The 27,762-nt window shown below is 37.1% G+C and overlaps 3 protein-coding genes across 6 annotated transcripts; all 3 read right to left on the bottom strand.

Annotated features, from left to right (window-relative positions):
* Positions 1-1,177: 1,177 nt before the first annotated feature.
* Positions 1,178-11,226, bottom strand: slc31a1 (solute carrier family 31 member 1). Of its 3 annotated transcripts, none has more exons than XM_083531169.1 (5): positions 11,056-11,226; positions 4,766-4,892; positions 3,429-3,501; positions 2,440-2,608; positions 1,178-2,224 (listed from the first exon to the last, which is right to left on the bottom strand). In XM_083531169.1, exons 2-5 carry the CDS (start codon positions 4,886-4,888, stop codon positions 2,023-2,025), a joined length of 567 nt encoding a protein of 188 aa, XP_083387295.1. In that variant the 5' UTR covers positions 4,889-4,892; positions 11,056-11,226; the 3' UTR covers positions 1,178-2,022. The 3 variants fall into 3 exon arrangements, with proteins under 3 accessions (XP_083387295.1, XP_083387296.1, XP_083387294.1); XM_083531170.1 differs by having other exon boundaries at positions 11,060-11,226; XM_083531168.1 differs by lacking the exon at positions 11,056-11,226 and adding an exon at positions 6,410-6,686.
* An 896-nt stretch (positions 11,227-12,122) lies between these two features.
* atp6v1g1 (ATPase H+ transporting V1 subunit G1) lies at positions 12,123-15,047 on the bottom strand. The gene is made up of 3 exons (XM_083531172.1): positions 14,835-15,047; positions 13,789-13,889; positions 12,123-13,016 (listed from the first exon to the last, which is right to left on the bottom strand). Exons 1-3 carry the CDS (start codon positions 14,914-14,916, stop codon positions 12,843-12,845), a joined length of 357 nt encoding a protein of 118 aa, XP_083387298.1. The 5' UTR covers positions 14,917-15,047; the 3' UTR covers positions 12,123-12,842.
* Positions 15,048-15,874: 827 nt separating this feature from the next.
* On the bottom strand, positions 15,875-27,422 carry rcl1 (RNA terminal phosphate cyclase-like 1). 2 transcript variants are annotated; one of them, XM_083531131.1, is made up of 9 exons: positions 27,221-27,422; positions 26,299-26,370; positions 25,335-25,510; positions 25,178-25,252; positions 23,760-23,884; positions 23,196-23,321; positions 22,751-22,907; positions 18,666-18,769; positions 15,875-17,326 (listed from the first exon to the last, which is right to left on the bottom strand). In XM_083531131.1, exons 1-9 carry the CDS (start codon positions 27,342-27,344, stop codon positions 17,173-17,175), a joined length of 1,113 nt encoding a protein of 370 aa, XP_083387257.1. In that variant the 5' UTR covers positions 27,345-27,422; the 3' UTR covers positions 15,875-17,172. The 2 variants fall into 2 exon arrangements, with proteins under 2 accessions (XP_083387257.1, XP_083387258.1); XM_083531132.1 differs by having other exon boundaries at positions 16,542-17,326; positions 23,760-24,155; positions 24,331-25,252; positions 27,221-27,380.
* Positions 27,423-27,762: the final 340 nt, after the last annotated feature.

The following is a 27,762-nucleotide window of genomic DNA, read 5'->3' as shown; positions in this document are numbered from 1 at the left end:
AAATACATCGTCCTTTGTACATCAGGAGCTGTGCGACAGGTGCTAATCTGACCACGTGTGCACCCCGTCACTGAGCTCTCCTCACACGTGAGTTTCTCGCCGGGAATCAACACCATCTCACTTTCCAACCACTCTACTTGCCAGATTTGGCTCCTGCAAACTTCACTCCTTTCCTGAAGATGAAGATCCAACTCAAAGGTCGCAGTTTTGACACCATTTTGGAGATCCAGAAACGTGACTTCCAGGACGCGTTCCAGAAGATTAAGGAACTCTGGGTGCGCTGTATTGCTGTAGGGAACTAATTTAAAGTTGATTGTGTGTGAACTTGGATAAATTTACTTTCTTTTAAACAGAGCTAGTTTAAACTTTTTGATGCCACATTATGTTTCCTGGTAGATGATGCAATTCTGTCAAATCTTCCTCTCCCAAAAAGTCCTGACAAAATACACTATATTGCCAAAAGTATTGGGACACCTGACCTTTCCTGCTATATATGTGGTTCTTTTCCAAACTGTTACCACAAAGCTGGAGGCACTCAATTGTACAGGACGTCTTTAGATCGCGCTATAATAACAAAACCTGTTTTAGCATGGCAATGAAGCAAAGTGAGCTCCTTGAAGATCTGGTTTACATGCTTTGGAGAAGAAGATCTTGCTGCTATAGAGCTCTGATCTCATTCTTACTGAAAACCTTTGGGATGAATATGAACGCTGACTGCACCCCAGGTCTCCTCACCTCACCTACATCAGTACCTGCCTTTCATAACACCCTTGTGGCTGATTAACACAAATATCCATAAACACACTCCAAAATCTAGTGGAACATCTTCCCAGAAGAGTGAAGGAAATTAGAAGAGCAAATTGGGACTAAATGTTGAATGCAATGCTCAAAAATCACATACTTCTGACCAGGTGACCCAATACCTTTGGCAAAATAGTGTATGACATGACCTTTAGTTTTACCTGCTATCTGCCCCGACACGTGAGCAGGATAAACCTGAAGACGTGCAGCATCGGCAGTTGCGAAAGCCTTGACCCTGATGAAATCAGAATTTATTGCCTGTAAATGTTTATGACCGTACAGATATTCAGGGTACGTGCACTGTGAGCTTCAGCACGAAAAGAAAAAAGGATCAGGTTTTTTTTTGCAGCAGCAGCAGCAATAAAAACAGCAGCCGTTATAAATTACATTTAATTTAATTAGATCTCATTTGACGAGCACATGTATGTCTGCTGCATTTATAACATTAGATAAAAGGTAATGATGTCAGTAACTAAAATAACAATAGACTCGTATATACTTGACAGTAATAGAATATTTCAAATACAAATTATAAAAAAAGGAATCATCACTAAGACACTGGCATCAGATTGTCTACATTTTATGGTTCGTTCTCGGCGTTTGTTGAGAAAAACAAAAAAATTTCCGCTTTGTAAACAGAGTTCCAAAGCCAGACAGGCGGCATGATCTCTTTTCTTCTCCCTCTCTTTCGAGACTTTGATTGTGATATTTCAGCGATTATGATTTAAAAAAAAAAAAAAAAAAAAAGACACTTGGTGGTGTATTTTCCGATAATGTCTTTCCTTTGAGAATCAGTAAATCTTGTAGTATGTCACCAGATACTATATATATATTTTTTTTTAAGGCAAAAGGTTTAGTCCCTTTAAAACCCTCAGACATGTGATAATTTTACAACTGAAGAGGTAGAATTTAAGGCCTGTGAGGGATGGTGTGAAAAATTATATATGATAATCCTGAATGTGAAGTAAAGGGGATAAAAACTTGATATGATAAAACTTTCGGGAAGAATTTGTTTTTTTATAAAATCTGGAGCAGCCTGACACTGTGTGTTTGTGCCTTTGGAGTAATATAATATGAAATAATTGAATAATTTCCTGTTATTTGTATGTTTGTGATGGTTTTTTTCTCCCCTATATGTATTTGTATATGTTGAAAGAGAGAGAGAGAGAGAGAGAGAGAGAGAGAGAGAGAGAGAGAGAGAGAACACGGGCGATTCAAGGCTTAATGACAGTGTTCTGTAATGTCCACCACGACTGCCTTCTTCCAGCTAAACAGGAAGTAACCCACGCCGGCTCCCAGTGCCACGGCTATGCATAGGTAGCCGTTGTAGGTCATGAACACCAGCATTAGAAAGTAACTGATCACCACCTGGACCACGTGAAGTATAGTCTGAAAAACGTGTGCCATACTCAGCATCCTCTGTCTGAAAGAAACAGAAGAATAGTTTTACTTGTTAGAACAGCATGGAGCCAGGACTAGATCTTTTATCATTATAGAGCACTATAAATGACGCAAGGAGGCGGAGTTATGTCGTTGTTAATGGGAGCGTCTTTAGGACTTTGAGGCTAAAATCCAATGAACTTGCGATTCTTGTGCAAATGTAAAGTCTACGCTGTATAATGTACCCGGCGAACTCACCCGACTGTTTTGTGGGTCTCCATGAGCACAGTTCCATCAGTGCCGGGAACTGGCATGGAGTTGTAGCGTACGCTGATTTGGTTCCTCCTCAGCAGGACCTCACGTCCGATCTTCAGTCCCTCGTAGAACGCAGCCAATAGAAACACTCCGAAACAGGCTCCTACCATCTCTGAGAGGAGGAAATGAGTAGTTCTGAATATGAGCACATTGTAGCGTAAGATGTTGATCAAGTGTTCTGCGCTGTTATAACTAGTGATGGTCTTAGTGCCGGTCCCAAGCCCAGATAAATGGGAAGGGTTGCATTAGGAAGGGCATCAAGCGTAAAACGTGGCAAATCAAATATGCAGATCAGGAATTATGGTTTGGACATGTGCAGAGGAGGGACATGGGGTATATCGGTAGGAGAATGCTGAGGATGAAGCCACCCGGAAGGAGGAAAAGAGGAGGACCAAGTAGGAGGTTTATGGATGTGATGAGGGAAGACATACAGGTGGTTGGGGTGAAAGAGGCAGATATAGAGGACAGGGGGTGTATGGAGAAGGATGATCTGCTGTGGCGCCCCCCAATGGGAGAAGTCGATAGAAGAAGAAGAAGATTGTAGTGACTTGGTTCTTTGAATCTCGTTCCTCAAAATAAACGGATCTTTATTTTTTTTCAGTTTTTAATAAGCAGATCTCCGGGTTCTGCTGTAGGCGAGGAGGTCTGGGGTGCAGTCAGTGTTCACATTCCCCACAAAGGCGTTCAATAGGGTTGAGTTCAGAGCTCCGTAGCAGCTTTGAAGTAACAGTTTGGAGATGAACCACATATGGCTGGAAAGTTCAGGTGTCCCAATACTTTGTCCATATAATATACACAAATCTAATAATGATAGAACTTGCATGAACTATTCAAACCTTTTTAGAAGCAACTCCCTATATTACGCGTATAAAATGGAATTCTTTGCACATTTTATTAACAACAAATGAAGTAATTAAGTAGTTTGGACTCACCTCCAGGTGTGTTGATGACCAGGCCAGCAAAGAGCAGCTCAACATTTTTGCACCCAAAGTAAAAGGTCATTTGCTGCATAGCAGGAATAAAAATAAAAACAGGCATTGTTTACATTACAATGCAATATAAATGAATCCTACAGCAATGTTGAATACTCAAATGTAATTAATCACACAGTATTAACTATTTAATACAAACTGCTAATGTTGCTTTGGTAACAACTGAGACATGTATGGCAGGAGAAGGTGCGTATTTAAGATGCTTCTGGAAGGAGTCGCAGGAACTAATGTCTTACTTGTTCCGGAGTATTTAATGTAACAATAAATGAATGAAATCATATAAATGGTATAAAACTTATCTGAATTTTATTTGGAATTATGATTAAAAAAAACCCACAAATAATAACGCAAAATTGTACTAGTATTAAAAGTGTAAAATATAAAAATGCGGTGCCTGAAGAGTCCAATAATAAATGGAATAATTTATTTATATCGTCCCAAAGCAGCAAGTACAAGAAAAACATTTAGTCAAAACATACACAGTGGAACAGCAATACTCGCGACCTCGAAAGTTGGCGACTTTTCATTTGGAAACGGACTGAGAGAAAAATCCGAAAGTTCGCGAGAAGCCGAGTAACATTTCAAAAAAAGAGTTTGTAGTAATTAATTACATAAAAATGTTTGAAAATCTATTTTATTATTGTATTATTCATTTTAAGTAGTAAATTAAACATTTATGACAATACATCCACAATTGTTGTTGAGTTTACACTACATGTACAATTCCCCGTGAAAAAGGAACCATCAAAAGGAGAGTCAAAACCTCGCCGTTTTTAATGACTCGCGAGAAGATCGATATCGCAAATGTGTAGCCTTTTTCTACACAATCTCCATCTTGCTCAAAGCATTTAAAGTTTTCATTTGATTCAACAGTAATTTCTGTCACGATTTCAAAGTTTCATATTTCCCTTAACTTTCATGCAGACTATTTACAAATGCTAGCAACCTTTTTTGCTGAACGCATGTAGGTTTTTTTTTTCCAGAGAACGTTGCGCGTGAGAATCCCAGGAGATCGACACGATTCTAGAAAACTCGGACAATAAAAGAACATGCCGAGATCAAAATAACTGAGATCACGTTTCCCTCCCTTTCTCTTTTTCTTCACCTGTTCCTGCATGGTTGTGTGCACGATTAGTTGATTAGATAAGTGTATGAAAGAGCGTTACGTCATGACCCAATGGAGAACCGCAAAACTAGTCCTAGCCTAGCTTGTTTATCTAGAAGGATCTATCACATTCATTTAGTCGCTGCAAGTACAAACTATAAAACTCACTCACCATCATCATGTGTTGGTTTCCTCCGGATCCATGGCCCATGGTGTGATCTGAATGACCCATGGTGTGATCTGAATGATCCATGGTGGTTGGGGAAGGCATATGGTTGTGATGCCCGTGTGCCATTTTCCTGCAATAAACAAACGAATAAATAAAACGTAAAATTGTATCCCACTACTGGTATCCAATCATTTCTGGTGTGTAGTTTTATGGCTTTAAGATCCTAACGACAAGCGAATCAGTACGACCTGTACTTATGTCCGATATCCAGGTGACACGGCGTCGCTAAATACGACCCCACCAAACACTCTCATGTATGTCAATGACCACACATTGAAAGTGAAATTGGGAAATAACATCCGCTTAACCTTTACCAGTCGAATCCCGTTGTTGACCCCCAGGGCTACACGTTTGAACACTCTGCCTCTCTCTAATCCGATATGTAGCCATTTAAAAGAAATGGAGGTCTAATGGAAGAATAATACACTTTCCTAAAAGGGCAGAACAAGCCTGAGGGGATAATAAGACAAGAAACAGCTCTGACAGAGAGCGCAGATAATGAAAAGTTACAGCTCCCACCACCTCAGGCTTCTTTTTCTCCAAAAAAAATAAATAATAAAAAATCATGTCAGTCACAGTTTACATCCTTAAACGTCACTGTAACATCACAGTAGTTACTCAGTGAAACCAATTGCACAGTAATGTTCAACTGTACTACAGTACGTTTATTAATGGCTGTTTATAGAATACTGCTTATTTGACATGTAATAGACGTATAATAAACAATTCACACTCCCTCCGTATGAGAAAGTAGTTCATCAGAGGGTACGGGTGTTTAAAACAAAACGTCTCCTTTTCATGTTATTACGACTGCGTCCGCACCAACATGATTTAGAAGATAAAAACGCACACCTGAACGACCCTAGAGAAGTTCCTACCTCGAATACGAGAACGGATTTAGCTTTTCGTGGAGATCGTACGACGTAAAAACACACAGTCTCCATAGAAAGCTGTGAAATTCACACTGGTAATGTAGCCAGGATTGTGGTTCTTCATGCCAAATAAGCACAGGATTGGAAACGTGCATGAAAATAACTAAACCGTGTCTCTCTTTACGGTTGGTTTCTTATTTATTTATTTTTCTCCCTTTTTTTTATTTTTTTTTTTTTTTTTAAGTATGCATGATACTTGCACACCAGAATTTCAAATATGATAAAAAAAATTCTCTTTTTATTTAACATTTATAACCTTTTTTTTCCCCCCAACTCACAAAGCGTCTAAAAAACTGAATAATCCACCAGAAGAAATGTAAAATAAAAACATAAAAATGTAAATGACGAATTTGTCCAAAATTCAGGACATATAAGGAAACATATTTTTGTTTTTTGCGATAAATATATCTATTATCCGATTGAATTTGACAATCGTAATGCCACAGTACCATACACAGTACTTTTAAAAAATAAGGAACTGAATGCAGTCACACATTCACATGATATAACAGATAGTACGCAACACTCACTTCATTGTCCACTGAAAATAATATTTTTTTTTAAATTATTTTACACTACGATATTATTTAGCAGTTAGTGCTCAGGCTAGACACAAACACATCGATCTGAACCCAAAACAGCAGGTCCGACTCACCCTGACGCTGCTCTCTCTCTCTCTCTCTTTCCTGTATGACTTTCACTAGTAAATGACGAGGTCCTGTCAGCTAGAAGCGCTCACATAAAGCGGCCCTTCGCAAGGAGAAATGAAACTTGGATCTTGGGCGTGTGCAGATGTGGAGTGAATGGAGTGTGGCCCGACCTTTCGAAAATGATCCCTCGCGACTAATCTCACCGTGTGATCTTTCTTCAGCCTTCGACTTCTAATGGCAGGTATAAAGCCAATCAAAAGACTTTGGTCGCTTGTATTACATAAGCAGCACAGCACAGATCCTCCTTCTGAAGCACGTGCATTCTTGGTGCAGAGTGAAGTTTGACTATTACTTTTGACTCTATACTAATTTATTCTTTTCTCACAAAGTGAACAGGGATTTCACAAATTAAACAAGAAAAGGTGTGTTACATGTTACATGACTTTACACAATATAAAACTTTATTTAAAGCTCCTTATGTAATAACTTTTCAATAGAATTGATGAGAGCAGGTGGTAGCCTAGTGGTTAAATCATTGGACTTTGGATCTGTGGGTTCGAGTCCCATCTTATTTCCGGAGTAAGTAGCCACAGTGCCACTACACCGAATCTAGTTTCTTTTTAAGAAACGTTTTGGCATTGTTGTGTATGCTTTGAAGTTTAAAAACAATTGTAAAAACTTGCGGTCCACCACTTTATACGTTCCTGAGAAAACTCAAGATTTTAACAATGTTTTGCAAGTAAAAATGTTTGCAGTCGGTACACATGCAGCGAACCGAAAAACCCTGCACCAGTACGAATACATGTACCGTTACACTCCTATTATATGTTATATCAGCATGTTTTAACAGTTGGCTGGTCTTCAATAGCTTTCCGACAATACTGGCTCCATGCTGCTGAGACCTACGGTGCCTGAGAATCGAAGAAATCGGGCATTTTAGCCTACTTTGCCTACTATTTCAAATGAATGCCTCAGGGTGTAGTCTCGAGCCCTCCATCATTTTCCCCGGGATCACAGAATTTGTTTATTCAATGAAATTTCTAGGAAAGCTTAAACATTTCTCTTTAGTGATTTTTAATAGATGGTAAAACTGATTTATTTTGTTTTGAATCTTTTAAATCACAGTTGTTTAAAATTTCAGTCTTTTCAATCCTAAAATTGTGTTCAAAGGATCCTGAGAATCGAACTGAAACGTATCAACTTGCATCGTAATCTGACTAAGTATTTCTGCTTTGTGTCTGACCACCCAACTGTCATATCGGCCCTGGAATCATCATCAGACTACAAATATGGCCGATCTGAATGATAATCTCCGTCACTGACACCCACTTTCACGTTCACAGTCACTCGATAGTGCAGTTTAGTTCAGTTTACACACATACTAAGCACTTTCACAACACTCTCTCATTGTGAAGTATTGTCTTGTGTTTATTTGCTAGACTGACTAAGCCTTTGTTTGCTGTGGACACTTTCCTGGTTGTTGATTCTATTCTCGCTTCCTGGTTTTGTGTTTCTGCCCCGTGTCCTCATATTTGCTGTTCTTCTGACTGTGTCTGATTTTGGCAACGTTTCTGGGTCATGTGCTAGATTTGTCTGCCTAACTTTTAAACAAAGCTTTAACCTGCAAATGCATCTGATCCTGCTGCTTACGTGTTAAGCAGCATTAATAGCTTCCTCTCACAATTTGCTCAGTTATTCCTTTATCTATCAGTTCTAATAAGTGAAAGAGGTCCTACATATTTTCCCCTATTCCGAGAATGTATTTTGTGTGGGAAATTCACTATTAGGATTTTCCGTGGTACACGACGAGGTACAAAGAGCGCCTGTTCTGGAATATGAGAAGGAACACAAACAAACACCTTGGTCCACTTCCAAAATCCTGAATTTTACATCACACCAATGACATTACAAAAACTTTATACACGCAAAAAAAAGTTTTCAAAATACAGTATTACAGATATTACAAAAAAAACACCTAGCTGCTTCTTTTGTGGTTTATTTTACTCGTTTATATATTGACTAAACGAAAAGTCTATTGTGTGTAACATTTATTCATTTCTAAGAAAGTAGTTTTGACTTCTCCGACAAAGAATCTCAAAAACGGTTGCTCTGCTAATGACTAAATCTCTGTGACCGTCGTTTATAGGATTTCTGGGATTAAAAAATATGATACGAACATCTTAAAGCCTCAAACATCTCGTTCGCAAATCCTGACTTTTTATTCATATATGCGCGAAATGACAAAAACAAACAAAAGACTTATGTTACCCAGTCCACCCACATTAATCCTCAAATATTTGAAGTACTTGTATCACAGCATGACTGAATTCTCAGACCGGCAGGAGAGCATTCATTTACTATAACGGCGTATAGAACAGCTCTTATAGTAAATCGCAGGTTTATACGAACACGCTCGGTCTAATACGTTATCGTTTCCATAGTAACAGATTTCTACGACGAAAGCTCTAAAGCTTCTAACAATCGGATTTTTAAAACCATGCTGTTTAACACTGCGACACGTATATAATCGTTATCACGGTGACTTTATGTAATATTTATGGAAAGATTTATGTTCAGCGCAGTCAAGGGTTTTTCCGCTACAGAAAAGTCTTCAGGACTTTTGATCTCTGGGTCACCTGACAAGCGACATTAATGGTTTTATTATGTTTATTAACAAAAATTACTGTATAGACGAGCGAATGAAAGGTGATGCTCAGATAGTATATATACGTGTAATGGTCAGGGTGTACATGTACAAAGCCAATGTTCGTAAATTAGCAATCTTTTGTCATTTTAAATTATTTAACAAATTCAGAGATGATCCGAGAGCTGAACTTGTGAAGAGTTTGAGAATAGTGCCACCTTGACGGTATTTTGATTAAAATAAAACTACAAAAGAAGGATTAACGGACATTCACTTAACTACTTTGTAGGAGCTATAAAACATTGCTTATTTCAGGTGCGACAAACGCAAGCACGTATAATTACCTGCTGGATTCTCATAATTACCGTTCTTCAGACATGAACAAACAAAAATTACCCCATATCTAAACGTACACTCATTATGACAGTAGTCGTTTATTTATAAAGTCACGTTATTTAACACCAGGAGAAACAATCCGACCCTGATGTATGTAGAAGAGATGTGTATCATTGTATAACTCTTGAAAAACATTTGGTTGCGTGCATCTTGCGTTCATTCGTTCCTTTCTTCTTTTTTTTTATTCTCAATTAAAAAACGCCATGCCTTGCTTTTTTGTGAGCTCACACAATAATGTGATCAAGCGCACAATATTTCCAATCTAACAGCCTGAACTGTAGCTAAAAAACGGGAATTTCATTGGTGGTCTTTTCCGAGGAATAACTGTCGACTCCATAGCCGTTTGCGCAGAGGATAAATAATGCGATGCAAACGAGGGTAAAGAAATTATTCGATCGCAAATGATCTGTAGGAAAACGGGGGACAAGCAGGTCGTGTTTGTTCCGTGACGTTTGTATGAAGATTTAGTTTGCAGCTTATATTTAAATTAAAGATATAAAACTCGGGACTCCAATCTTTTCCTCAAAGGGCCGGTGGAAAACCACTTAATTATGTGTATGGACTTCTCAGAGCTACGCCATATTGTCGGATGAAGCTACTGATGCTCACGGTTGATCAGTTATGTTCTTTCTTTGTTAAGTTGTTTGAAGGTCCCACAAAAACCCACATAACTCAAAGTCACACAGCACGACGGTAAGAAACCGTAAATGAGCCGAATTTAAAATGTATGTTTTTAAACAACGGATTCACAAAATCACAACATTCGAGGACAAATGAAATGTTAATCATTTTCAAAAATCTATGTGAGGACCAAGACGCTGAGGCAGTGTGAGGTGGAGGTACTTCAACACCTTGATGGATGTGGTGGTGGCTTTTTTTTTCTCCCCTACATCACATCTAAAGAGTGTTTTATTCCTTGTGTACCAGAAGTTTTTTTTTCTACATATAGAATAACACGTGGTTCTTTCTGTTCATTTCTTGGTTTGTTGAGGAGCATCTAGAAGAACAAACTAGTTCCTGTTCTCCTGTTGCTTTTTTATTTCATTACTGAGGGGGGGGAAAAATCATTTGTAATAACACATTGGTGTTAGAAAAAGGAGACTCGTTTCATAAAGATTTAATAAACATCCAAACAGTTAAAAATTTTGTTATTTGGTGAATAACAGCACATTTATAAAGTTTATATAACGTTTTATAAGCTTCCGCCACAAAAATCGCTGTGATTGGGCTGTTACTATTAAAAACGCATAAATATAAACCGGTGATTTAAAGCCGGATCTACTTTCAATGACTTCAATGACTTGTGATAGAAAATGAATCCAAAACAAGAATGAAATCTTTTTTATATCATTAATGAGAGTAAAAATAGATCGGTTTACATGTTAGGAATGACTGAAAACAATTATAGAACAACATTCTAAGTATTCATTTGAACAGAAATAATAATAATAATAGTACACAAATAAAAAGCCTTAAATTACCCTGATTTTTTCCGTTCAAATAAACCTGTCCAAAAAACGTCCATTAATAAACTGAACTTCATATCGTTCAGAGGTCAAACCTAACACACACACACACACACACACACACCGAAGTTAGATTAAGATGTACTTACCTTCAATCCCAAAACAAACCCTTGATTATATATCAATATAAAAATAAACTATGTTAAATAAACAGATGTGTTCATGCACATTCCCCGAGTATGAAGACTCAGAATGCTAGTAAAAGATCACACAAGAAGCCATAGACATTCAGAGATATGTTTCCTTTCAATAATAAAAGTCCTCACGTATCTAACAGGGTTGTGATGCAATTTATTAAATGTCACCCTTAATTTAAATATCAACTTATTTTAGTACGGATAAATCCAAACTAAAACATATTTAACTATAAAGCACTTAAAAATAAGACACTGACTTTAATTTTTATTTAGTGTCAAGTATCAGTATCAGTCTATAAATATAATTTCAAAAGATTACTGTAAAATTCGACAGAATTATTTTGTATATGTGGAATAAATCATTTAAACGATTCAATCTTTACGTTTTGATTAACAAAACGTAATGATGTTGCGGGAAAAATTAATTCATAGAGGTATAATTAAACTCGAAACTTAAAATATAGCCTAAATGTATACACTTGCATTAAATTATCAATAGCGAATATATAAAAGTTTTTTTTTGATTTTTAAAGCTCATTAAGAGTATATGATTGTAATTTGTGTTGTAAACTGTGATCCACGTAGCCGGGTAAATGTACTGCCGGACAGGACATTTATTTTGAAACAGAATCACGCTCTTACTTCCTTAATGCCGGATTTGCAGTGCACAGGCGCACTAAAGTTGCACATGTGTCCATGGGTTTTACGACAGCAGGCGTTTCTACAGTGCGCATGCGCACCATTTTAGGACGTATTTTTGTTGATCTACAATAAAATATCTTGTACAGGGAGTCGATCTGTTTAAGTTTATAACACACACTTTTAAGATTGTAAATATATAAATATTCAAAAGAAAATACAATATAAAACTAAACAATTAGTATATAAAATAGATTCTAGATGATTTAATAGTTTAAGGAATTATAGTGCAATTAAACTATATAATATACCGACAAAATTGTAAATGTTATTCATAAAAGCTTGAAACAGAAATAAAAATCAGTTTGACACGGAGACACACACACAAAACCATTTATTATTATTGTACTTTCACAGCCAGATCTAACAGGGGAATGTCAGGTACACATTAGAGGAAAAAAAAAAACAGGAAAAAAGAAACGAGCTTTTTTTTGTTTTGTTTTGTTTTTTTCAGCCTTGTCACAAACACTCCAGGGAAGAAAAATTAAGTGTTTTTTTCCTTTTCTTTTTTGCAGGGAACGAGGAAGTGAATACATTTCCAATACATTTCCTCAAGCTGAGGTTGTACTTTAAGGAACATGTATGTGCGATAGATATTTATATACACACACAAAGATCATTTCATGGTTCTGTAGCAATCAAATAAAACACTTTCTTTTAATAATTATTATGAACAACACAAAGCACATCTAAATGCACAAACCGGACAGACATATGCACTGCTATCACGTTCCAACAGGTTTAACGATGCAGAGACAAAGACATGCACTGAACCACTGCAGGACCGCCATCACCATCGAGAGGATATAAATATAAATATAATTCACCTAAAGCTACAAACAATAAAACATTTCTAATTTGAGAGAACTGAACCAAACCTGGTGTGTTCATTTGAAATGTAGTAAACACAGGACAGCTGTATGACTCAGTATTACAGCTACCTGTCACATCTGTAAAACTAAATACGTATGTACGGCTGGAACATCTGTATGGTTGTACAAGGCAAGTCTTTGCCTCAGTGATTCTTCTGCGAGGTTTATCCAGCGACGCGGTAGTTGGTGTGGATCTCTGGCTTGATGTCGCACACCATCTTCAGGAGGTTGTTCATTACAGCTTCTCGGTTTTGCTGATAACTGCTCTGGATGCGGCTCATCTTGTCCACGGTTTCTTTGTCTACCTCTACGGCCGAGTTGCCGTGGGATCCGAGTGCCTTTAATTTAAAAAATATAAAATGTGTGATAAATAAGTATGAGAAATAAATTAGTTAATGTCTTTATACATAAACAAATAGACAAATCAGGACACAGATTTATAAAAAATTCATTTAATATATAACATTCTATAGACAAAACTTTAAAGACCACAAAGCTGGAGGCACACAATTGGATGTGTTTAGATGCGGTAACATTAAAATCTTCCCTTCACTTAAACTATGAGACCCAAGCCTGTTCCCTGTTCCACCCCTGTACACAAAAACCAGCTCCATGAAGATGTGCTTTACATATGGTGGAGTGGAAGATCTCCTTTGGGATGAATGTGAATGCTGACTGCACCCCAGGTCTCCTCACCCTCACCTACATCAGGTACCTGACCTCCATAAGCACATTTCAAAATCTTTCTAGAAGACTGAAGGTTATTATAACAACAAATGGAGACTAAACGTGAAATGGGATGCACAAGACCCCGTGTCCACAAACATTCGTCCATATAGATTATATTACATAAAACTAATATTTCACTAATTTACAAGTATAAACTTAAAACACCACAAGGTGTGAGATATTTTTCTGTATGTCTGCATTAATAAACAACTTTATTCACAAAAAATAAAAAATAAATCTAATAAACCAAAAACTAATGTGAATTTCAATGACTGTAGGTTACATGTGACAGTAATATCTGGTCACCCAAATATTTCACAAACGTCTTTGCCTACATTTTTATCAGCAGATGGAAAAATCTCGTTGTCCGTTCTGACTCACCGCAGCTTCCTTGGTCTTGAACTCCTTTTCCCTCTGGAGACGGTACTGCTCGATCTCTGCCTGAGCTTCCTCCTTGGCTTGCTTCAAGCGCCGGTTTTTCCCTGTGAATAAAAACACGTGCAGACTTTAAAAACAAAACTCCTCAAACGCCTTTGTTTTGAACTATATATGAAATATAGAATAGGGGAAATGATCTGCACTGATTTTTCTTTCTTTCTGGAACATCCTTTCTTGCACAAATGTTCCACCAGAAAAAGCAGAAACAGGGGGAATCAAACAGGGAAGTGAGTAATGGGGGCCTATTGAGTCAATCGAATAAACTTGGAAATAAGAAAAATTATTCTTTAAAACCTTTTTAGACATTTCAATTAGTCCGATTTTAAACATCTACGAAGGGAAAAGTCTGGAAGTCATCTAGAATACTTCACTATTTCTCATTTTTTGACATTTTTATAATTTGTTTGATATATTTTAAGAATTTTCTACACTACTGGATGAAATTGCAATGCATTGCTACAACTACTTTGTCAAACTTTATTTGTTTTTATTTCATTGTCATTTATACAGGAAAAAAAAAAACCCAAGAGGTGGAATCCTGCCTTCTGGGATCCCACACGCACACATACAGGCGAGTGCATAAGTTAGTACCCCCTTATGCCAAAACCAAAAGGTGTTTCTTTGACAGAAACATTTAGTCACAGATGTTCTCACATTATTACACCGTGTACGTTTTTTACTTATAAAATAGATTAGAGAATAAAGACGATTGATCCAGGCAGCTAATCAGATACGGGTTTTCTCTGTATAACCGTGAGCTCGTTTTTTGGTTTTTAAAATACACTTATTTTCTTATTTTTTTTTAATAGAATTTCGACCATTTGCTTTCATAATATAGCATTTAAAGCAACCGCATCATATCTATGCTGCAGTCTTTCTGTTTTGATGACTAGCCAGTTAGCATAGCTAAGCAGCTCCGTTTCCGTACGAATCGATTCATTCGACTCGGTGTCATATAACACTTTATAAAAAAAAATAAAACAACTCACGTTTCCGGGCTTCAGCGACCTTCTCCGCGGCACGTTTCTCGGCCTGTAACAGCTGCTGTATGCCCTGAGACTGACTCGCCATTGTTTTTATTTCAGAAAAGACAAACAGGCACTCGGAGAATAAAGAGGCCGAAATCCGCCGCTGCAGTGAAGGACGAAGGTAAACGCCAGAACCCGTGGAGATCAGCTGACTTTACGTCACGTGACGGAACGTCAAGAAAGAACCACGTGACCAAGTCCTAGCGTCCGCCGGCTCGCTTGTCGAGTAAAATTATACGTCAAAAAAACCAACACCCTCCAAAACTACCAAACGCTCTAAAAAACAAAAAAAAAACAACAGCCAATGAAAGGAAGGGCAAGAGCTACCTCTGCTGCAGAGGAAAAGTTTATTGGAATTACCATATTCAAGCCTAAATAGATTAAATATTTAGCAAATACAAATGTAACAGTTTTAACAGGAATAAAATTAAAGTTTTACATTCCACAAATATACCAGAAAAACGTACATTTCTATTAGTAAAACATGTATTGTGGTTCTCATAACACTAAATTATTTCAGTAAAGTCAGCCCAAGATGATATCGGTTTGGTTACAGGTTCGAAATAGATCTCAAGAAGTTTCTGGTTGATCCAAAGAAAAAACAATGTGTTGAAATATTGTTTAAGTCTCCCAGAAGTGTACACATACTACTTCTCTCTTACTGTTAAGCAACATACACGACATTTTTGATAAATAAAATGTTTATATAGATTGTTCTTAAGCTGTGACACTATTTGTGGATGTGTTTTTTTTTTTTTTTCAGATTGGTGAACCCTTGCCCATCTTTACCTCTGACATATACTTTTCCAGGCTTTTGTTGCCTTGCCCCATTTATTCTATTTTTGTTAAAGTGATTGTGGCCATCAGCACTATTCTGTCCTTGAAATGTTACATTTCTGTAGTTTAAACATTTGTTTTTTGTGTTCTATTGTGAATAAAATATGGGCTGATCAGATTTCTAAATCACTGCATTGTTTTTATTATTACAGAATATTTTTAAATAAAAAAAAATTACCAAGAAATAGCTGATTTGAAGGCATCTAAATGAAATGTTTTTACATCTCAATGTTGGATGTGAAATCCTTAGCTGGGCAATTCTATTGAATCAGGCAAAAATGCCAAACTGTGGACATCATTGTGTAATCATCTCCAAGCTATGAAGCACTGCCACCTTGATGCCCATGCACCAGTGGGGCTGTTTCTGGAGGCTGTTGGTAACCAAATATTGCATAAATCTTCTCATAAGCGTGTATATTTAAGGAACAGACATGATAAAGGAAATTGCAAAAGGGTGGAACACTGAATGAATTGTTTTTATGGCTTCTTCTATTAGGGGTCACCACAGCAGATCATCCTTCTTCATACCCCCCCTGTCCTCTACATCTGCCTCTTTCACACCAACTACCTGCAGGTCTTCCTTCACCACATCCATGAACCTTCTCTTTGGCCTCCCTCTTTTCCTCCTTCCTCGTGGCTCCATCCTCAGCATTCTCCTACCGATATACCCCATTTGCCTCCTCTGCACATGTCCAAACCATCTTAATCTCTCCTCCCTCACCGTGTCTCCAAAACGTCCTACATACATCCTGAATGAATTATTCCACTAATTTGCATTACTTCTAATGACTTGTTCAAATGTCTCCCCCTGCTGATGATTTAAAATAATACACATTATTGACAAACACTTGTTTAATGTCAATGTTATGCCTGAATTGTGTATATACATAAAAAAAATTATAATTCTAGTTAACCGTGTATTTTTAGTTGTGTCAATTAAAATATGAGATTAAGCATATGGGTATCTTTCAGCCGATTTAGTCTTGAGGTTTCTTCCATAAGCGGTCTTTGTGCATCTTATAGGAAAATAATTAAAGACAAGATGGTGTGATGTGGCCTGAAATATCTGTTGGCTATAAACAGTTGTCCTCTTCCAGTAATCCAGTTTATGAGTGTTCAGAGATTTGAAGCGAGACAAACAAAGATGGACACATTTTTTTTTTAAGTATATTTGAAAACTGTACATATTTCATAAATTTAATAAGCTACAATTACAAAAAAACAAAAAACAAAACAAGACTGTCTCAAAGCACATATTACACACTTCTGCTGGACAGGAAGTTCACAAAAAAAACATTTTGTACTAAATCTCACCTAAGGTTGTGTCCAAACGAGGCTCAAGAAAAACCTCCAAGCAGTTATCGTACAACTAGATCTTGTTGTATTAACCCAGTTTGAATAAAACACTTGACCGGTGTGCAAGTTCACAGTTTGAGACACAGCAGCAGTTTGAATGGAGTCTCTATTTGATGGTCTTGCTGATGTTGGTATAACCGGCACCCACGCAGGTCATCAGCACTTTCTCTCCTCCTTTCCGCTCGTCTTCATCTACTTTCTGCTGCGCGATCTTGAACTGGATCTGAAAGAAGTCCCGAATGTGTCGAAGGAACTCGATCCTGCAAGATGCCACAGTAGCCATGGTTACATGCAGACTTATTAATAGACAACTGCTATAGAAGATCTAAATACATGTATTTCATCAATACACTACTATAGATATGAATAAGGGCCATGTTAGATTAATTAATTACTTAATTAAAAAAAATCAGACTGGCATTAGAACATTTTGAGGCAATAGTAGACTTGAAGAGATTATAATTATTTAGACATTTATTCTTTCACGTGTTGTTATTTGGGTATCGAGCTCACCAAACGTGATCATCCGAGAGCTGATGGTATTGTCTTATAATTCTGCATACATAATAATATTTGACTGGACGTGAAGCCTATTTAAAGTAATACAGTCGTGAAGTTTACTAGATGAAGTAAGGGTGTAAATGCGTTTATAATTATTGGGCTCAATCTTGACTCGATTTCACTTTATATCGCCCCTGACCGGTTTGAAGATAAGCGTCCTTGACTGCAGCCATATAGGAAAGACCTGGGATGTGAAATGACCTCCATTAAATGGGTTCAGCAGCCAAAAATCTTCGCATGTAACCCTAAACATTGCATTCAGTCAGTGTTTCACTCGAAACACCACGTCGTCCGAATCACATTGCCGACGGATATGGCTGTAAACGTCGAAGCTTTGCTAATCAATAGCGATCATGATAACCGTGCAGCATGGCCGAACATTCTCAAGGTGAGGTCGTTGCTCTTTACAACTCAAACAAACAAAAAAAAAACCCTGCAACACAACGATGTTTTTCATTCACAAGTTGCACGTGATAAACCTGCGGGCACTCATCTATATAGTTGCGATCTTTTGGCCAGGATCGGCTCTCTGCGTCAGGAATGACCGTGACCCGAGACACTGTGTGCCCAACACTGAGGGGGCATGGAGGGGCAAGGGGAAAGAAATAAAACAAAAACCACAGCAACAAAAGTTCCCAATGGTACACATCATAAATAACTTCCACTGGCGGAAACATTGGAATCAAGTCCCAGAAGCCTGTATGATCATTTTGTGAGATTAGATTTGCTACTACTAAATCAATAAACAAATAAACCAGCTTGAAAGTATCCTTGCAGATGCCACTCACCGACACAGGAAGCATTGTGTTGGCACTGCCAATCTTCAGTTATCATAGTACTGTACTTGATTAGGACACAGCACCGGTACCATGATAACTGAAAATGGACAGTTCACTGGAGGCAGAGTTTGATACAGCACTCATAGAAACTCTTTACTAAGCATTACAATCAAACAGGGAATTTAAAAAAACAAAAAAACCCAAATCTTAAGTTAACAGCTGTTAAACCCAAAGGTCAAAGGTGGAAAATGAGACTTACGTGTATGGAGAAAGGGGACCTAAAAGAGTTTTGGACACATCTTGCTGGCCGAGCGTCATGTACAAGAGAGCTAAGCTCTGATTGGTCGAATCCACACAGCCACCCTGAAAATGATGGCAGGATTGTTAGAAAACGACGCACCTACAAATAACATTTGTGACTGATGATAATATAAACCACTCTTCGATCAGCGACATTGAGAGAACGAGGGATGACCCTTCATTTTCTTTGAAGTGTTGTGTTATGTCCCTTTTCTGTTTCTTAGCAGAATTTGTCTAAATATTACAGCAACGTGTACACATTTTCACAACCAAAGTTTTGTGTAAGAACTTTAAAATCAGACTCTATAATGCATGCCCAAAACTCTAGACGTATTGAAGACCGATATATGACTCATTACTCCACCTATAGGAGCATAGAGTAGTTATGTTAGACTTCTTAGCAACAACATTTTTACAAACATTTAAATCTGGTGTTGGGGCAGAACGACTCATCTGGCTATGACTGCTCACATGTCCTGATTGGAGTCACTGCATGGACATCTGCACAGAACTGATTTAATCATGTCATCATATATAAAAAAATAAAATAAATTTGTTGTGGACACAAACTTATTCCCGACTAACAGAATTCTGAAAAGTGACTGCCTCAGAAGAGAACATTGAGATTACACTGATTTGATACAGAAAATGTATAATAAAACAACTTAATTTTTTTATTGTCTTTTACAACTCCTAGAATCTGTTTTTTTTCGTTTTTTTTTTTTTAAAGGGCATACCAGCTTCTTTGGCTTTTTTAATGGCGAAATCCAGGTTCAATTTTACAAATATAAAACTAAATAAGATGTTTAGGATTAATTTCTTTCTTAAAACCTTAAGACTAAGACTTTGAAACCCTTAAATATCAACAGAATAGTTTCTTAATGGGGTCAAATTATTAAAGTCCAGAATAATATATTTAATGGACATTAGATTCTGACAGGAACATTTTGAGGGACCCGTGTCATAATTACATACATCAGTAAACACTATATTTAACATCCTAAAAATTTTACAGATCAAATATAAAAATGTTCATATTCTAATTCATTTGACCACAAAGACACTGGATCACATGATTCACCTCTTTATGTTGTGCCATTTTTAACAGTTAATTTATAAATTATTCAGTTTGTTAAACATTAAGTTTAGAGTATTTACATTTAAATTCAATAAATGAATAGCAGTGTAATCAGTTAATAATGACAACAAAGGTGATTCATTCAAGTTCTTATTCTGTGCTTAGTTCTGGATCGATTTCTTTCAGGTCATTGATTTAGAATGTCTGATTATAAAAAAAAAATAAAAAAAAATAATAAAAAGATAAATGTGTCTATTGATAAAAATAAATAAATAATGAAGTTACACAATATTGCAAAAATTAATGCAAATCAATAAAAGTGTTAAAATTCAAATTTATGCAAATAATGGATTTGCATTATTATTTTTCACAAGGAATTGCGAGATCGAACTACAAATATGTTCTTTCGTCCCCACTTTTATAAATGAACTTACCTCTGCATGTATTATATCATCCTGCTCCTTTATAAAGACAGTAATTGAAGAGCGGAAAACTACACACTGCTCCTAATCCTCCTTCCTATTGTCCCCTTTTTCACTTCAGCCAACGCTGATGGAACTGAAAGCTTTCCAAGCTGCATTACAATATACAAGAACTGAGGATCCAATAACACCACAGCGTTATGCTGATGAAGCACACAGGAGCAACAACACGCCTAAACAGGACGGTGGAAAAGTCCCAAAAGATCCTGCGTTACAAGACCCCCACTTTCTGCAGTTACACACTTAATACACCGGGTATAACACGAAGTTCTTCGAGTACATGCTTAACCTCTGTTACATAAACCTTTAACTGTGCGATCGAGAAAATGCGCTGCATTGTTAAGTGCTAAAATTCAATTAGTCGCCCATCACAATGTGCTCTGTTTAAAAGTTTAGCTGCATCACGACATCCGACTGTCCGTCCGGATCAGGAAAAAAGATTTCATTCAATGACCGCAGCATGCCAGAGGCAGACAGCTGAAAAGTCACGGAATAGTAAGAATGAAAAGATAAACAGGATGCGGATAAGTAAAGTTAAACGCAAACTGACTGGATCTGAGGCAGGGCGGAAAAAAAATAGAGGGTAGGACTGCCAGCACGTTTACAAACACGATAAGGACAAAAGGTGGACAAATGTCAACCTGCGTCATTTAGAAAGTGGCGAAATAAGTCGGCACATCCTCAAAAAAACAACAACCTCAGTCTGTGAATGAACAGCAAAAGCAACACATGGTGCCAAGATTTATAAACCTTGCTTTTTAAAAACTACATAAACTAAGTAGACTCTCCACACAACACAAAACTAATAAGAAGCATAAAAATGTGCTGTTATTTCACATTTAACAAAAGCCTGTTGTTAAACTTATTCCCAGAACAATAGTGTTTATTCATTACTTACTCGAGGGTGAAACATTGCTTCTGCCTGTATTATTTTCACCAGATCTTTAAAAGTTGATAATAATTGACGGGACTGCGATTTGTCAAGTGCAAAAAGAGAAGAGGTTCGTCCCCTTAGCATGAAATTAAGAAACCGAATTGAGCACTTTGAGTGCGACAGGCTGCGAAAACTGATGTGTTTTCAAATGTCTATCATGAACAAAGACAAAATAACTAACGAGGAAGTATAGAGCGTAGTCTCGGCAGCTGAATCATTACCAAAAATTAATACGTGAGCGATTAAACACAGATTTTTCTTGAAGCAGATTTTTTTTTCCAAAACGGATCCTTGGTTGCATTATACCTGGAACATACACCGTTGGAATAAAAAGGTTCACGAGAGAGTTCCTGGATGGCCTTGTAAAAGAGTTCTAAAACTCCTACGCAGAATCTTTAAGGGTTCTTCAGATAAAAGGAACCGCACAACCATAAAATTAAACAAAACAAAACAAAACAAAAAAATAATAATAATGAACCTTTTACAAAGCAGGCCAATGGGAGCCGTCAACCAACAAGCGTCAAAACAGAATCCCAAAATAAAAATAAAAAATTTAAATACTTAATTTTCCAAAAAATACACTTGATACACAAAAAAAAATCCAGTATTGTCTACAAGAAAAGAAAAATCACTTACACAAAGTCTCCTAATCTATACGAGCGGTTCCATTTAAAAGCGAAGCACGTCTTTATGAGCGTGTGTCAAAAAGCTGTTTACTACAAAGACTGACCACAGGGTACTGATTAACTACAAAGCAAACATACACACACTCCAAAAAGGTGGTCCAGGCGCACAACGGAGAGCCTTTTATTTTAAATATTACCATCCTTTGTCAGTGGTTGACTCGCCTCCCTTAACCCTGTGTCTCTGTATTCAACCAATGGGACGCTGCTCTGCTCAAGTATAACAACAATGCGCATAAAAATAAATCATAAATTGATAAAAATATATATAATAATTTGTTTTACTAACTCGAGTCAAGCGGTGGGTGAGACATTAGCATTCCTATGACTATACATAGTATTATGGAAAATCAAGCGCAGTATCAATGTGGCTACTTATTCCATACTGGAAATATGATTTGTAGTGTGTTGTAAAACTCTGATTTTTGTTTTAAAATCTTATATATGTAATATATAAACTTACTTTCGGCTTCTCCCATTAGGGGTCGCCACAGCGGATCATCTGCATGTTTGATTTGGCACATTTTTACGCTGGACGCTGACCGGGGATCTAATATATGTAATAATATATATAATATTAATTCATAAAATAATGTTAATATATAAGTACCGTTACACCCCTAATATCAATGTCATGTTCTCATGTGTGTTTGGTCATGATATGAGCTTGTATTGAACCATACAATTCTCAAGGATTTTTAAAACCCACATGAAATAATTAATATGGTGACTTTCTATGATTATTTTTATTTTGCATTGGTAGAAGATTCGGTGATGTGAAGCAAACTTTTACTGGTAGGACTGGAATAAGCTCGAACGAGTGATAACATTCCTACAAATAGGCACTGTGCCAGCTTCAGAACCCACCCTGTAGACCTCTTCCAGCAGAAGTTTGGCACAATTCTTTCCCAGTTCTTCAGGAAGTACCGAAACTCCTTGTCCCTGTGGGGTCGAGGTCATCTCTGCACTCAGAAATGTCCCGTTAACCGTCTCCACCACCAGAGTCAAGCCAAAACCTGGAGACCTGAACATAAAAATGGAATAAAATGATGAAACAATACTATAATTTTAGTCTGTAGTCCCATTATTTGTTAATATTTTGTCTTTACAGGGAACAGGATTTCATTTGGGAGTAACCTACTGCTTTTAGTGAGTCATTTTATGTTTTTAAGTATTTTGTGAGACAAACAATTCGTTTAATGCCATGTCTACTGATTCGACAAAAAAAAAAAAAAAAGATTTACGCATTTCTTTACAATTTTAAAGCAGTGACTCGTCCATGATCAGAAAAACAGATAAGACCAGTACGTACTTCCCCGAACTGGCTCCTTTCATGTGGTCCGTGTAGATGTAAATGTCTGGAATAAATTTGTTTAAGACGCTCCGGGCGGAGTCTACAATCCTGTTGGCCATCTGAGGAGACACCCGCACTGAGTATCTGCCATGCAAGAGTCGAGGATGCAAAAACGAATCGACAAATAACCAAACGCAAATAGTAAGGGTTCAAAGCAAACCTTCAAAGCACCAGAATCTGCAGAAATATAATCATATAGTGAGATGCTGCACTTGTGACAGAAGCAGCAGCTCTACACATTTATATACACACTTTTGATGTCACCCATATGAGGATGGGTTCCCCTTTGAGTCTGGTTCCTCTCAAGGTTTCTTCCTCATATCATCTAAGGGAGTTTTTCCTTGCCACTGTCGCCACGGCTGCTCATCAGGGACAAACGCACACCATTCACCTTCACTGTTGTTTTCTGTAAAGCTGCTTTGAGACAATGTCTGTTGTGAAAAGCGCTATACAAATAAACTTGACTTGACTTGACTTGACACATCTGTCCTGGAGAACTAAAACGCTCTTGTGAAAGGATACGCTGTTCCTCTGATCCGCTTGATTTTGCCCGGATCGGTGAGCTGCACGGGTTTGATTGTTCGTCGTACAGGACAGAAAAAATGCACTTCACCTCCTCCTCCTGGTGCCATGCCTCTCCTAATTACCTGAGACCAACGGCGAGGTTATGGGTTACTGCGTTCTTAAAAAAAATGTTTTTTTGTCCTGACAAAGATATAAAATCATCCCCCAAAAGAGTCAAGAAAAACAAAGAAGAAGAAAAAAAGTTAACCTGCCTACTGTTTTGCATCTCTGTGTAATCCTGAGGGGAAATTAACAAATGTGTGACGTTTTTAAATACAAGGTCTGATAAACATCTTCAGCACCAGCAGGGAGATCATTCAAGATATGCCGTGGCACTTTATAACATGCCTCACCCTCCCTTGAGAAAACAGCTCAAATGCTTCACAGGTCATCAAGGACGACTCTCCATCCAGAAAACTCAGCCCCAAAAAATTATTCCTGGGTCTATTTTAAAGCAATGATGAAAAATCTCACAGTTTTAAACAGTCATTTGAATTTGAGGACCCTCCTGTCTCCCTCTTTCCCAAACTCAAGTTCCATGTATGTCACACACAGCGGGTGAACAGTAGGGAAGTAAATGTAATTTGTTACTGTACTCAAGTAGCTTTTTCACGTATCTGTATTTTACTGAAGTATATGTACATCAGTACATTTCAAAAGTCAAATATTGTACTTTTTACTCGACTACATTTTGAGAAATCGAGTCTATCTTTTTATTTATGAAGAGAAAACTTAACCTGGCAAACACGTAGTAACCAATCAGGGTCAAGCGTACCAATCAAAACTTACAGTTCAGCATCAGTTTAACAGCAAGCAGAACATTTAGAGAGAAAATAAATGAGGGAGGAAACTCCTAACTCGAACTTTTCACACAGAATTATTTTTTTTTAGCAGTTAAAAGTAGTAAGTAGTACTTGTAACATAAACTGAGTTCATTAAATCAAAGAGTCTGGTAACAAATTATTTATTTGCTTGCATTTTATAAAAGCATTCATAAAATATTTTTTTTCTAGAGATGGCATCATGAATGACCATAACAAACAGTTCTGTTATTATCCATGGTGCAGCATCTGTAACAGCTGCATCTTTTCGTGTATTTGGCATAAAAGCGTATTCCAGAAGCCGAATCATCGCAGCATCATAGATAATAACTATTACCATTGTTATAACTACGTTTGTGACAAATAAAATCAGAATCTTGAATCTAATAGATGATCTGCTGATGACTGGGTGTATTGCATTTTAGATCTTGAAGCTAATTCAAACCTCTGGCTTCAGTTATCCGTCTAAGGGGAATCTTAATGCATTAAAAATAAAGAGAGAAGACAAAAGGGGAAATATTTAGGATTGCAAAACACCACTGACTCTAGCAGTACCTTTATTTCCAGACCTTCCCCATCAACACCGAAAGTCTTCATCAAAGGAACAGCAGTGGCTTTCAGCAAGTCCACCTGAGAAACCCAACAGCGGTGTTAAATATAGTGCAGAAACATTCATGTGTCACTCAGCATAGTCGTAGGCGTGATTACTCACTGAGGGATCCGTCGGGTCGTTCGTGACGCCCTTTAAGACTGCTTTGAGTGGATTCTTCATGAATGGTGCCAGCATGATCAGAGACTCCAGGTAATAACCTATGGAGCGCTGAACGTTACACTCGTGCTCCACAGAGCCGCCGTACAGGAGACCAGGCTGGTAAAACAACACCGTTCCTGTGTGGAGGACGCAAAGGAAGATGAGACGCTTGTGTTTTTAACTTCCACTGAGCAGGAATTATTTACAAATGTGTTCAATCAGCATAAAATCAAGCTCAACCAGCCACTCTTTACAACAGTGGTGAGAAGAAAAGCGTCTCAAATGACGGCCTATATTTGTTGCCACTTCCTGTCATCGGCTACGTTTTTACTTCAGTCTAGTGTTTAATGTACAGCCACAAGAATTTCTAAGCGAATGAGTGAATAAATTAATGAAGGACAGAAGAAATGAATTCATTTATGAATAAATAATTCTGGTGAACAAATAAATAAATATCTTACATTTTGCATGTTTCTCAAATGCAGATATTTGTTAAAGTATGATGAATAATATATCTTTTGTAAAAGATCTACAATCTTATAGACCCAATTGGAGTCTCTAACAAACTGAAACTATTAAATTTTTCAATTCGTTCCATTTTATTTAAACAATTTAATTTGTACAAATTTTAGCAATTACTCAAATTATTCAATATCATTTAATTTATATATTTTACCCCGAAAAAAATAATTTTTTATCAAGAGAATCAGTAGTAAAGAACTATTTTCTGTATAGATAAGGTGGAGTCAGCAGTGCTATAAATACAAGAAACGGTCGTAAATGGTTGACATGCTTATTATTCAATCGATTAATCGAGCGATCGGATAAGAACGTTTTCTTTGTTAAAGAGCACAAAAATAATCGATAGCTGCAGCCCTAATGTGGGCGTGCATGCTAAAAGGCCTTTTGGAAGCTTCAGACTTACCCGTCTGGTTGATTTCTATTCTCGTGCCGTTGGTCACTTTGTCCAGAAGCCTGATAAAACTCGCTTCAAAATCTGAGGAGGCAGAAATCGTTAGTAAAAACACTGAATCATAAGCCAACACCACATCCAATCCCTCACCGTCCACTTCAATGCTTTCTGGGATGTCAGCGATCCTCATAAAATCAATGTGGCTTCATTTTACAGTATATATTTTATATAACAAATCTGCCATCGCTCTTTCTTTCTCTTTCTCTCTCAGACCTGCTCTGAAACCGGTTATAACCGAAACACATGGAAATTATTCAAAAATATATGCAAACCACAATTATTAGGTTTATTGAAATTTAGGAACCAGAAAAGCATTCTAAACCCAACCCTCATTATTATAATATTCATTATTTTATTTGTCCTAATTTGGGCAGACTCCCGGGTGTGACGTCATAACTATTCAAAACATCTACGTCACGGTAGTAAAAGCAGCTTAACTGATCGAATGTGCAAATAATCGTTTAACGTGTATGTAAATCATAGTAATAAAACAAATATATGTTTATAGAAACAAATGTAGAGATCACAAAATATGTTTCAGACATTTCGGATTGAAGTTTTGGGTAAGATGAAAAGTTTAACTTATAATGATATAATAAAATGTGAATATTTATTATAAAAAAAAAATATATATATATATATATATATATATATATATATATATATATATAGAGAGAGAAAGTGATCAATTGTTCCCAAACATGGATTCATTGTGTCACGTTTTGCACACACTGCGATTCCACTCCGCGTGTTTACGCAACGCTAAAAGGCTAAGCTAACACACGCACGCGCGCACACACACGCACGGACGCGCGCCGCACATTTCGTGCGTCGTCACAACTCGAACCGCGCTCCAAACGCCGCCTGAACTCACCTCGGAGCCCGGGGTTGTCATCTCTGGATCGGATGTTCCGGATTTTCACCCTCTTGCCACTGAGCGTGGACAGAACGAGCCTCTGGCGCAGGAAATTACAGCCTTCGTAGCTGAGACTGGCCATGCTGCTGAACACTCACAGGCACGAAACCCACGTGTGTCTCCCGAGAGCTTCTTTCACCACCCGTATTCCAACAAACCACGCCCCTCTCGGCTTTGATTGGCTGATTATCAACACCCACCAGCAGTGCGGACCAATAACGACTGGGTAACACTTTCAGGTCGCCGTAACGACAGTTAAATTTTATATATATATATATATATATATATATATATATATATATATATATATATATATATATATATATATATAATTATTATTTTATTTTTTTCTTTATATAATTATAAGATTTTGTTTTTTATATTTATTTTTTATTTTAGAATCTATTCTGTATGGACCGATTAAAAAATATATTTATTTCGTTAAAAAAAAAAGCTGACAAAGCGACAAAGTGTAATGTAAATGTAATCTTTTTTTATTT

The sequence above is a fragment of the Silurus aristotelis genome (genome assembly GCF_946808225.1).
Source record: "Silurus aristotelis genome assembly, chromosome: 26".
Taxonomy (NCBI): domain Eukaryota; kingdom Metazoa; phylum Chordata; class Actinopteri; order Siluriformes; family Siluridae; genus Silurus; species Silurus aristotelis.
Note: the sequence above shows the minus strand (reverse complement) of the source record. Positions and strands in the feature narration are given on the sequence as shown.

Bases quoted from the DNA above. Each gene is read 5' to 3' on its own strand.
- slc31a1 (XM_083531169.1), bottom strand. From the start codon at position 4,888: ATGGCACACGGGCATCACAACCATATGCCTTCCCCAACCACCATGGAT. The intron at 3,502-4,765 runs GTGAGTGAGTTT...CCTGCTATGCAG, and splicing joins GAAACCAACACATGATGATG to CAAATGACCTTTTACTTTGG. The intron at 2,225-2,439 runs GTGAGTTCGCCG...TGTTTCTTTCAG, and splicing joins GAGACCCACAAAACAGTCGG to ACAGAGGATGCTGAGTATGG.
- atp6v1g1 (XM_083531172.1), bottom strand. From the start codon at position 14,916: ATGGCGAGTCAGTCTCAGGGCATACAGCAGCTGTTACAGGCCGAGAAA. The intron at 13,890-14,834 runs GTGAGTTGTTTT...TTTTATTCACAG, and splicing joins GGTCGCTGAAGCCCGGAAAC to GGAAAAACCGGCGCTTGAAG. The intron at 13,017-13,788 runs GTGAGTCAGAAC...TTTAAATTAAAG, and splicing joins TCAAGACCAAGGAAGCTGCG to GCACTCGGATCCCACGGCAA.
- rcl1 (XM_083531131.1), bottom strand. From the start codon at position 27,344: ATGGCCAGTCTCAGCTACGAAGGCTGTAATTTCCTGCGCCAGAGGCTC. The intron at 25,511-26,298 runs GTAAGTCTGAAG...TCCTCCACACAG, and splicing joins AATAGAAATCAACCAGACGG to GAACGGTGTTGTTTTACCAG. The intron at 23,322-23,759 runs GTATCCTTTCAC...CTTGCATGGCAG, and splicing joins AAGCGGATCAGAGGAACAGC to ATACTCAGTGCGGGTGTCTC.